This window comes from Notamacropus eugenii, chromosome 3 (assembly GCF_028372415.1).
Source record: "Notamacropus eugenii isolate mMacEug1 chromosome 3, mMacEug1.pri_v2, whole genome shotgun sequence".
Taxonomy (NCBI): domain Eukaryota; kingdom Metazoa; phylum Chordata; class Mammalia; order Diprotodontia; family Macropodidae; genus Notamacropus; species Notamacropus eugenii.
In genome coordinates, this window is record NC_092874.1 from 209,076,013 (window position 1) to 209,088,869 (window position 12,857).

General features: G+C 38.2%; 1 protein-coding gene across 1 annotated transcript in view; it reads left to right on the forward strand.

Moving 5' to 3' along the window:
- The first annotated feature begins 2,173 nt into the window (after positions 1-2,173).
- Positions 2,174-12,857, forward strand: part of NET1 (neuroepithelial cell transforming 1) — a 78,390-nt gene continuing 67,706 nt past the window's right edge. The window contains exon 1 of the mRNA XM_072654215.1: positions 2,174-2,337. Coding sequence (XP_072510316.1) covers positions 2,174-2,337 — 164 coding nt within the window. The remainder of the gene's footprint in view (positions 2,338-12,857) is intronic.

Sequence of the window (12,857 nt, forward strand, 5' to 3'; positions counted from 1 at the left end):
TCTCCGCAGCCCAAAGAAGTTTAACCTATTTTAATTCTGGCCCCTACCTATTGCCAAGTTGCACAGTTCCGGTATAAGATCTCAAATTGTACTATCATTAAAAAACAACTCTGTTGTGGTTATCGTTCAGTGGTATCTGATTCTGCATGACATCATTTAGGGTTTTCTTGGCAAAAATGCTGGAATGGTTTGCCATTTCCTTCTAGACTTAGTAAATGGACAATACAATAATCCACTACAATGGATCCATTCCACTTAGAAAACTGATAGACTGGGAGAGTACAAATTGAAGCATGTTTTTTCCTCCTTTTTAAATTTTCTTTGGGGGGAGATGGGGAATATAGCCAATGCAAAAATGCTTTGCATGATTTCATATGTGCAATGAGTATTGTATTTCTTGCCCTCTCAATGGATGGGTGAAGGGCTGAAGGGAAGGAAAGAATTTGTAACTGAAAATAAAATTCAAAAACAAAAACAACAACACAAAAAAAAAACCTAAAAAAACCAAAATGGATACTTGATTCACATTTTTTAAAAAAGATTACATCATAAATTATAGGAACAAGGAAAAAGTTATCTTTAGGATCTATGAAATGGAAGCTATCATGAAGATAAAATGGGCAATTTTGATTATATAAAGTTTAAAAGCTAGTGCACAAATAAATCTAATGTAATTAAACTTAGAAGGGAAATGAGTAACTGGGCAAAAATTTTTGCATTAAGTTTCTTTAATAAAGATTTCATATTCAAAATTTATAAGAAACTGATTCAAATTTATAAAGACTAAGAGTCCAACTTGTAGATGATAAGAGGATATGTATGAACAGGCAGTTTTCTAAGGAAGAAATCCAAGCTATCAAGAACCCTAAGAAAAAATTCTCTAAATCACTAATAATTAGAGAAGTGCTAATTAAAGCACCTTTGAGGTTCCATCTCACTCACACACAGACTAGCAAAGGTGATAAAAAGGGGGAAAAGCAAACACTGGGGTAAGGGTACAAGTACACCAGTGAACTGCTCCAGCCATTCTGGAAAGCACTTTGGAACCACGTCCAAAAAGGTCCCCTACCCCCACCCCCAAAAGAAAAAAAGTCCCATATGTATAAATCTTTTTCTAGTGGCTCTTTTTGTTTTGCTGGAGACGAGCATTACATTTCAGAATTAAAATTAAAAAAACTTTAAAACTCTGTGTAGGGGCAGAGTCTTCTAATAAAATAAAAAGTGAGGTTGGTTCTCTGGGATGGTAGGCAGCAGAGAATTTTACACGATGTGTAAACACATTTTTTAAAAAAGTAGGATTAGAAAAGTAGTAAAGGGCTAGGTGGTGAGGGGTTTTAAAGTCAGAGGATGTCAGACGTGATCCTGGAGCCCCCGGATTTGTGACTTAAGCTCCTCCCCCCCGTCCTCGTGTCAGTTTCTTCTGAAACTGACCCTCGGGGCTGGGTGCTGCCAGGCGGGGACGCGAAGGGGTCCAGTACCAATGTGAACCCCGTTTCCCTGACTCCCCAGCTGAGATCTTGTCACCATACCAAACGTCATCTGCACGTAAGGTAACAACCAGTTATCCCCAAGTGCCAAGAGCTGCCTCGGAGGCGGCGGCTCCCGGCTCGCCGGAGTTCATCAAAGCCCAGATGATCGTTTTTCCTGGGCAGAAGTTCTAGTTTAGGTCCGGATTTAACTACACGGCCGCCGAGATGGCCTCCAGCTCGGAAATTCCCGGAGGAGCTGGGGATGAATGAGGAGTCCATTCCATGAGGATGGATGACGTACCCGCGGTCAGCCCTTTAAATTTTTTTATAGGAAATAGTTAATTGCGCCCAGCTCTCCCTCCTCCGTTTCCCTTCCCCTCTCTTTCCGGCCGCTCCCCTCCCCCCACTTGGAGGGTTCCTTGGAGGAGCAGCGGCGGCGCCCCCGGTTACACTCGGCCCCGCAGGAGGCGGGCTCTCCTGCGTCTCCTAGCAACGCCTTCCGGAGCCTCGCTGATTTGCCGGCTTCTGCCCTGCCGCCATTTTTCAAACCCCGTAATGTTGGCTATGGTGGCTCCTTCCTGACACAAACCCCTTTCCCTCCGCGGAGGCGTCAGGCCGGGCCCTATTTTCTTCTCCTCGGCCCAGCCCTGGGGAGCCGCGGCGCCGAGATCTTTCCTGTAACCTCCCATCCTTCTTCCACGGCCATGGAGGTGGAGCCGACGGCGGCAGCGGAGAGCCCGGCCCCGGAGCCCGAGCAGCGCCCGCCTCGGAGGCGCGGCAGCCGAGCCGCCGCATCCCGCACGAATAGCGCCGACGAGCCGGAGGCCCGGCTGGACGATCCCGCGTCCGGGCCTGACCCGCGGAGAAGGTGCGTGCGTTGGAGGAGCGTCTGGGGTGGACGGTGGAGGGGGGCCTCGGGCCGAGCGGGGCTGGGGGGAGGCTTGCTTACGTTTAGGCCGGGCCCCTCCCCCTCCTCGCCTGCCTGGGGGGCCTGAGGGTCAGCAGGCACCCACCCACCCCAAAGAGTGGAAGGAGCCCTTGGCAGAGGCACCCTACGTGCCCAGCCGGGCATTGTCCGGACCTGGGTTTGGAGTCTGCCTTAGATCCTTGCTTGGCAAGTCACTTAAGCTTTTCTCAGCCTCAGTTTTCTCATATGTAAAATGAAAGGTTGGACTTGACCTCTGAGGTTCCTTCCATCTCTGATCCAGTGATCTTACGAAATAGAAGATTTGGTGCAGAATAGAACCTTACATGTTTGTATCTGATCCAGTACCCCCTTTTTATATATTACACTTTAACATTCATTTTTTTAAATTTTGGATTCCAAACCCCCACCTTGCTCTTGTCCCTCCCCCAGTCATTGGGAAGGTCAGCAATGTTCACTTATACACAGTGAAATCATGCACAATATATTTACATATTAACCATGTTGCAAAAAAAAGCAAGAGAAATAGAGATGAGAAAAGTATGCTTCACCGTGCACCTCCCTGGAGGTAGAGTTTTTCAGCAGGAGGGAGGCCTTTGGAATTGTCTTGAATCAGTATTTTGATCAGAGGAACCAAGTTCTTTACAGTTGGCGGTTGTTAAAATGTTGCCATGTACAGTGCTTTCCTGGTTCTGCTGACTTCACTTTGCATCAGTTCATAGGAGTCTTCCCAGGTTTTTCTGAACCATCCCCCTCATCATTTCTTATAGCACAGTAGCACTCCAGTCATAATCATATACCACAATTCATTCAGCCATTCCCCAGTTGGTGAACATTCCCTCAGTTTCCAGTTCTTTGCCACCAAAAAAAAAAAGAATTGCTGTAAATATTTTTGTACATATAAACCCTTTCCTCTTTACTTTTCTTGGTCTGTAGACCTAGTAATGGGTTGCTGGGTCAAAGGATATGTATAGTTTGGACATAGTTCCAGGTTGTTCTCCAGAATGGTTATACCACTTCACATTAATCCGCCAACAGTGCCTGTGTCCCTATTTTTCCACATCCCTTCCAGCATTTGTCATTTTCCTCTTCTCCCATGTTAATCACTTTGATAGATGTAAGGTCATACATCAGAGTTGTTTTAATTTGCATTTCTCTAAACCTTAATGACTCAGACCATTTTTATATAACTATTAACAGAGTTGATTTCTTCTGAAAACTACCTGCACATATCCTTTGACTATTTATCAATTGGAAAACTAATTGCTCTTATTAAAAATTTGGCTCAGTTCCCTATTTATTTGAGAAATGAGACATTTATCAGAGAAACTTACTGCAAAAAAAAATTTTCCCCCAGTTTCATGTTTTTCTTCTAATTTTGGCAAAACCTTTTTACCATGATGTACTCATAATTATCCTCTTTATGGCTTGTGATCTTCAAACTGTTCCTTTATCCGTAGATCTGACAGGTAAAATTTTCCATGCTCCACTAATTTACTTGGGATATCATCTTTTATGTTTAAATCATCTACCCATTTTGACCTTTTCTTGGTATACAGTGTGAAAAGTTAGTCTCTGCCTAGTTTCTGCTAAACTGCTTTTCAGTTTTCCCAGCAATTTTTATCAGAGTGAGTTCTTGCCCCCAAAGCTTGGATCTTTGGGTTTATCATGCACTAGATTACTATAGGGGAAGCAACTAGGAAGCAGCTCAGGAAGAACTGAGTTATGTGGCTTCTGATACTCATTAGCTGTGTGACCCTAGGCAAGTCACTTAACCTTTGTTTGACTTAATTCACTGGAAAAGGAAATGGCAAACCTCTTCATTGTCTTTGCCAAGAAAACCACATGGGGGGTCATGAAGAGTAAGGCTTGACTCAACAAGATTACCATAGTTATTTACTACTGTATGTTGTACCCAACCACTTTTTTTCTTAGCTAAGTACCAAATTGTTTTGATAACTACTGCCTTGTAATGTAGTTTGAAATCTGGTACTGTTAGGCCACCTTCCTTAATATTTTTTTCATTGATTCCCTTGATATTTTTAACTTTTGTTCATTCAGTTGAATTTTATTATTGTCTTCTAACTCTATAAAATAATTCTTTGGTAGTTTGGTATGATGCTAAATAATAGGTAAAATTGACACTCATATATATATATATTTTTTTGGCTTGGCCTGCTCATGAGCAATTAAAATTTCCCCATTTTTAATAATTAATTTTTATTTATTTTATTACTTATTTGATATTTGTTAATTTAATATATTAATATATTTATAGCTATATTTTGACCATTTTTAAAGTTTTAATATTTCATAACATGAATTTGATATTTAATATTAATAATAAATTATTTATTTGTTTGTTTTAGTTAGTATTTCTCCATGTTTAGATCTGACTTTGTCTGAAAAATGTTTCATAATCGTGTTCCTATAGTTCCTGTGTTTGTTTTGGCATGTAGAGTCCCACATATTTTATATTGTCTGCAGTTATTTTAAATGAAATTTCTCTTTCTGTGTCTTCCTGCTGGGTTTTATTTTCTTTCTGTCTTTCTTGTCTTTCCCAAAACCTTAAACCCTGTGCACTTTGAAGCTATAGATTGGACAACAGTAGGTCCCTTCCCAAACTCCACTTAATGGCTGTTTACTGGTCTAAAGAGTGATTATCAATGGTAACTGTTGCTCTTTCCCTCCCAGTTTGATTTAGTTATATTTTTTCTTTTGTTCATTGAAAGGGCAATTCCCTGACTACTTCTTATGGAGGCCTATTCACTGAATGGGCGTTACCTCACTCTAAGTGAGTCTCTGAATAGACCGTAGCCGAAAAAGTCCAAGGTCTCCCATTGTATCCTGGGCCATCTCTAGTGATCCTGATGAATATCTGGTCACTGGATCCTGATGACTCAGGAGGAGAAAGTGAGGCTGGTGACCTTGCACAGCCCTCCTTCAAAGTCAAAAAGTCAAAAGTCAAATGCAAATCATATCATCATTTCTCTGATGTCATGGTCTTCTTCAAAAAAAACGAAGGACGAACACAACAGCAGCTGGGTTTTGTTGCTAATATATAGAAATGCTGATGATTTATATGGGTTTATTTTACATCTTGCAACTCTGCTAGTTATCTATTGTTTCAGCTAATTCTTCAGTTGATTCTCTAGGGTTCTTCAAGTGACATCATATTATTTGCAAAGAGTGATAGTTGTGTTTCCTTGTTACCTATTTTTATTTCTTCCATTTCTTTTTCTTGTGTTATTGCCATGACTGGCATTTCTAATACAATATTCTAATTAACAGTAGTGATAATGGCCATCCTTGTTTCACCTTTGATCTTACTGGAATGGCTTCTAAGTTTATCCTCATTATAGTTAATGCTTGCTCTTGGTTTTAGATAGACACTATTTATTTTATGAAAGGCTCTATTTATTCCTGTGCTTTTTAATATTTCTAATATGGCACTCCTTTTTTACATATGAGGAAATCGAGGCCCAGAGAGAAGATTCCATATAAGGAAACATTTTCAGCTTAGGAAGATGAGTGGCCTTGGATAAATCCCTTCATTTCCTCAAGAGTAAAATGAGAGGGTTAGACTTAACCTCTTAACTGCCTTTCAGCCCTATGATCCTATCATCTTATGGAATAGAGGACTTAAAGCAGAGTAGGACTTTTTACTATATGCCATTTGATCCAGGACCCTTTTTTACACATGAGGAAACTGAGGCCAAGGTAAGTTTCCATATAAAGACACTTCCATATTATCTTAGGAAGATCCTAAAGTAGAATGGCCTGAAACATAGTGAAAAGATAGGTGGATTTGGAATTGTATACTTGGGTTCCATTTCCAGCTCCTATACCTGCTTACCTGAGGGACCTTGGATAAATTCCATCACCTTTCTGGGTCTTATTTTCCTCATCTCTAAAATGAGAAGGTTGGATCTCTAACTAACCTTTCCAACTCTAAATCCTGGTCAGTTGTGGTGGTATCATTAGAAACTTTCAGAGATTGAATGACCACTTGTCAGGGATGTTATAGAGCACACTTCTAAGAAGGTTCCTCAGAGTTGGACTCATGAATGAGTGAAAAAGCATTTATTAATTTTAAGTGCATAATATGTGCCAGTCACATAGGGTTAGGGATACAGATAGAAAGGTTAAGGTAGGTTCTGTTCTCTAGCGGGTTATATTTAAACAGGAGGAGATAGCACATACTAGAGGGTAAAGGCCCAGTGGTCCTTACAGTACTAATGCTGATAGTAATGCATCTATCTACTTTAGTGTAATTTCCATTAAGAAGACATTCCATTTCTGACACAGAATTTTTGACAGTACTAAGGAATTTGGTGTCAACAACTTTTGTTTTTCAATCTTAAGTAGCTATGGATGTTGAGGAGGTGAAGTACCTGCAAAGATAGTTGCCTTCTTAAGTCTTTATTGGGTGTGTTCCCATGGAAAATGACTGGGGGATAGAGCTGGTGGCTTGGGGGAATGCTGCTATTCTTAGGGCTCTTGGGAGGGGATCCTGGACAGCTTCTACTATAGTATGTTATATTGGGGATTCCTTTTGTGTGTAAGTCGCACTTGATGATCACTGAGTTCTCCTGCACTCTGAAATTCTTTGATGCTGTCTTTATAAACATTTGTAAATGGTATAAAGTGGTATTTATAGATTTATGATTTCCTTTCCCCTTCAGTACCAGGTTGAGATATCAATACTTTTCAATCCATGGGACAAAGAAATGGGGAGCGATAATAATAACTGATTATTAATGAGTTGACATTTTTATAGCATTTTAAAGTTTCCAGAGCACTTTACATTAATTATCTCATTTAAGCCTTACAACAGCTCTGTTAGGTAAGTTTTGCTAGTATTATTATGCCCATTTTATAGAAAATTCTCAGCTCTCACAAATTCCCCTCCAAATAACTTAAAACAATACCTCATTGAATTTTAGAATGACAGAAATAATAAAAAGTTGGGCTAAAGCAGTCATCCAGCCTGACAACGTAGAAGGATGTTGAGAAAGATCTGACCTACCAGGATGATCTAACTGGGAGTGAAATACAAATACTGCTATGTCAGTAAGCAGAAGATCTTGGGGTCAGCTGCATAAATGGCTGTTTGGGAGTTGTTTGCCCTGGGGAAGGGGGAGCCCAGCAGCATGATTCCAAGAAAGATAACAGGACCCTCTGTTGACACCAGATGCAGGGCCCAGTTCTACTGACTAGTCTGATCCCAGGCTGTGGCTATTAATAGTGAGTGTGGTAGCAGAAAGGTGGAGCATCGGATGGAGAGGACTAGTTGTATTCACTAACAGGAGTCCGAAGTCCCTAGTTTCAGTTCCAAGGCAAAAGGGTAAACTGAAACTTGCAACTTAAGAAAAGCAGAAACCAATGATGTGTTTCAGGGACCATGGGGAGCAAAAGTATTTGCAGTGATGGGTGGTTCAGGGGGGCCCTGGTTTTGTCTCAGGGCTAGATAGGAGTATCAGAGGTTACTCATAAACCAAACTGGAAGATCAGTAACCACACCAGGTCTTAGATTAAAGTGCTTTGGAAGAACCAAAAAGCTAAAGACCCATAGTTAGAACTCTGAAAATAGCATGAAAAATCTGAAGCCTGAGACATCTCTCACACCACAGAAACAGCCCTATCCTAATATAAAATTAACAACTAATAAACAGGCCATTTTTTAAAAAATTAGTAAATAACAGAAAAACAACCTGACTGAAGTTACCATGGTAATAGAGAAGATCAGGGTTCAAACTCAGAAGCCAATGAAGTCAAAACAGCTACTTATAAATCTTTAAAGAAAAATGTAAAAGAATTCCTGGAAGAACTTAAAAAGACTTTAAAAATTAAATAAGAGAGGTAATGGAAAAATTGGGGGAAAAAATGAGTAATGTAACAAAATTATGAACAATTGGAAAAAAGAGGTCCAAAAACTTACTGAAGAAAATAACTCCTTAAAAATTAGAGTTGGGCAAGGAGAAGTTAATGACTATAAGACATCAAGAAATAACAACACAGAATAAAAAGAATGAAAAAATAGAAGAGAACATGAAACATCTCATTGGAAAAAACTGACCTGGAAAACAGATCAAGAAGAAATAATATTATAAGAGGTGTTGGACTACCTAAGTTACGATAAAAAAAAAAAGTCTAGAACTATACTCAATTATTAAGGAAAATAACCTTTAAGTTTCGAACTAGAAGACAAAATAGAAATAGAAAAAAATCCACCAATCACCACCTGAAAGAGATCCCAAAATGAAAACTCACAGAAACATTATTACTAAGTTTTAAAGCTCTCAAGTCAAGGAGAAAATATTACAAACAACTAGAGAGAAACAGTTTGAATACTATGGAGTTATAGTCAGGTTAACATAAGATTTAGTAGCTTCCAAAATAAAAAGACTGAAGGGTGTGGAATATGATATTCTGAAGAGCAAAGGAACTGGTTTTATAACCAAGAATAACCTACTCAGTAAAGCTGAGTTGTAATCCCACAAGGGAAAAAAATTAATATTTACTTAATTAAAGGACTTTCAGCCATTCTTGAGGAAAAGACCAAAAGTGAACAGAAAACTTAATTTTCAGATATAAGTATCAGAAGAAACATAAGGAAGTAAACATGAAAAACTAATCATAAGGAATTTAATAAGATTAAACTGACTTGTCTCATGAAAAATTATATTTGTAACTCTTAAGGATGTTTTCATTATTAGACTAGTTGGAAAGAATATTCATAGATATAGGGCTTGAGTTTGAGTTGATTATGATGGGATGATCCTAAAAAATAAAATTGAATAGAGAGAGGTAAAATGAAGCAAAAGGAGGCATGAATTGAAGAGGTTTTACAGTGGAGGATGGGCAGTGTAGGAACCTTACTCTCACCAGAACTGAGTTAAGGAGGGAATAACATATATATTTAGTTGGGTATGAAGGTGTTCATAACTTACAGAAAAATAGAAGGTCATGTGGATAGGACAAGGGAGGGACTCTTAGAAGAGTATGCAGATTAGGGAGGCATTGGTCAGAAGTGAACTAAACTTCTGAGGAGGGGTAGGATAAAAAGAGGGGTAAACAGTTGGGGGGAAATAGGATGGAGGGACATGTACAACTATTAATTATAATTTGAATGTGAATGGGGTGAACTCAACCATAAAATGAAAATGGATAGCAGAATGGAGCAAAACCTAGAACTTAATAATATGTTGCTTACAAGAAACACATTTAAAAATGAGACACAAAATAAAGAGCTAAAGTATAATGTATTATGCTTCAGCTGATATTTTTAAAAAAGGTAGCAATGATGATCTCACAGTTAAAACTAAAACAGATTTAATTAAAAGATATTCAGTGAAGCTACATTATGTTAAAAGGTACCACAGATAATGAAGTGCTATCAGTATGAAAATATATGCACCAAATGCTATAACATCCAGATTTATAAAGGAAAAGGTAAATGAATTACAGGTCAAAATAAGTAGCAAAACCACAATAGAGGGGGATCTCAACTTTCCCTCTCAGAGTTAGAGAAATCTAACCAAAAAATAAATAAGAAGTCAAGGAGATGACTGGAGTCTTAGACAAGCAAGATATGATGGACATCTAGAGAGAACTGAATGGGAATACAAAAGAATATACTTTTTTCTACCAAACATTTAAAGATAAATTAATTCCAATATTAAATAAAGTATTTGGAATAATGAACAAAGGAGTCTTATCAAAAAAACTCCTTTTACGAAATAAATATGCTGCTGATAACCTAAATCAGGAAGAACAAAATTTCAGACAATTTCACTAATGAATATTGATGCAAAAATCCTAAATAAAATACTAGCAATATTTGAGTGTTTATTTTTGGTATGTCAGAAAGCATGGTTGAAGTTCTTGCTGTTTTAGATTCATTTGATGCATTTAAATATTTTTTCATTCCCTCAGCTTTAATTTGCTAATATCTTTGTTTTAATTTTTTTTTTCAAGCACTGTTTGCACAGTCCTCATTTCCCCTCCGACTCACTGGTCTAGGTAGGGAAGTTGGAATACCCCATTGTCACTTCCAGGCTTTCCCTCTACCATCATCACTCAGTAACTTTTCTTCCTTTAAAGTTCATTCCATCCATTCTATCTGCTATCAGTAAAAACTGAACTTATTCAACTCTCCACCATCCACTTGAGTTTCTCTTAAGTAATAGATTGTAGGGTTTTGTTTTCTTGTCCAATCTGTCACTTTTTTAGTTTTACTTCATTATTTCCTCTTCTCTGTTTTGAGTCCTCTCTACCTTCTCACCTATTCTCTTACAGGTACTTCTTCCTGAGAGACAACAGGAATCACTTCCCTCTCATTTCTACTAGCTTTTGATTTGACCAGGTATTATCACACACTACTTCTATCCTTTGCCTTCTCTCCCACTTTCTATGCACCCTAAAAATGTAATGCAGTCCCACTTCACTCCTGCCTTCACCCTGTTTCCTTGTGTATATTTAGAAACAAGTCTTTTTTACTAGTTTTTCTGCTGTCGCTGTTGATAATTGCCTTCCTTACTTGCTGTATTCATTCTTGCTGTATTTCTATTGTCTTGGATGTTCGAGAAGCAAATAATTTCTTTTGGCTTTCTTTTTAAGAATGTTTTAAGTGCCTCTTTATTATTGAACATCCATCTTTTTTCATTTATACATAAGTTCAGATAAGCTCCGCCTGGGCTGAATCCTGAATATGTTATTCCATTCCCTCCTATGTTTTCTGGTGAGTTCAGAATAATCTGTAGTTATTTGAATTTCCTTTTCTTTGATCTTGAAAGTTTTTCTTCTGATCACTTGCAGAGTTTGTTGTTTCCAAAGTGAATTGTTAAGTTTAGCCACTATATGTCAAGTTTTTCAGTCTTAGAATTTTTTCCCCTGGAAGCAATTTATGTATTCTTTAAATTGGCATTTCATTTTCTGTATTCAGAAGTTCTGGGCAATTTTCTTGTACAGGCATACTTTATTTTATTGTGCTTTGTTTTATTGCACTTCACAGATACTGCAATTTTTTACAAATTAAAAGTTTGTGGCAATCCTGCATTAAGCAAATCTGTTGGTGCCATTTTTCTAACAGTGTGGGCTCTCATTATGTCTCTGTGTCACATTTTGGTAATCCTTGCAATATTTCAAATTTTTTCATTATTATTGTATCTGTTGTAGTGATCTATGATCAGTGATCTTTGGTGTTATTGTTGTAATTGTTTTGAGGCTCCACAGACTGTACCCATTTAAGATGAGGAACTTAATCCGTTAAATGTTGTTTGTCTTCTGACTGCTCCACCAACCAGCCTTTCCCTTTCTCTGTCCCTCTCCTCTGACTTCCCAACTCCCTGAGGCACAATATGGAAATCAGGCCACTTAATAACCTTACAGTGACTTCTAAGTGATCAAGTGAAAGGAAATTGATGAAGCAGATTTCATTGTTTTATTTTAAGAAATTGCCATAGCTACTCTAACCATCTGCAGCCACCACCCTGATCAGTCAGCAACCATCAACATCAAGGCTAGACCCTCCACCAGCGAAAAGATTAAGATTCACTGAAGGTTCACTGATGGTTAGCGTTTTTTAGCAATAAAGTATTTTAAAATTAGGGTGTGTACATTTTTTAAGACATAATAGTATTGCACACTTAACAGACTATAGTTTAATGTAAACATAGCTTTTATATGCACCAGCAAACCAAGAAATTCATGATTTGCTTTATTGTGATATTCACTTTATTGCGATAATCTAGAACCAAACCTGCAATGTCTCCAGTATTATTATTGTAATATTATTAGTTGATTATTATTGGATTGAACAACCATAACATCTTGAAGAGGTATTTTTAAGCACTTGAAGATCTTTCAAATGGAGGAGGGATAAAATTTGTTTTACTTGTTCCAGAAAGCAGACATGCGAGCAAGGGATACTGCTTTTCCCCCTGAATTTTTGTGATATTGTTCTCCCTTGATGCTCTTGCATATCTGTATTCTCCCAGGATCATTCTCCCATGTAAGAGTCCTTTTCTTTCTCTACTCTCTACTGGTGACCCCTTACCTAGGCAGATACATGGTACAGTGGATAGAGCTCAGGGCCTGGAGTCAGGAAATTGTTGTTGAGCTGTTTGGGTCATGTCTGACTCTTTGTGACCCCATCTGGGATTTTCTTAGCAAAGATAGTGAAGTGGTTTGCCATTTCCTTTTCCAGCTTATTTTACAGATTGGGAAACTGAAGCAAGCAGGGTTAAATAGCTTGCTAAGAGTCACATGGCTAGTGTCTGAATTTAAATTTGAATTGAGGAAGATGAGTCTTCTAGACTTCAGGCCCAGCAGCTCTTTCCACTGCACCACCCAGCAGGAATCAAATCAAGCTTCAGACACTTAGTAGCTGTGTGGATCTCTCAGCCTCAGTTTCCTCAGCTATAAAGTGGGAATAATAATTGCATGTATCTTGTAGAATT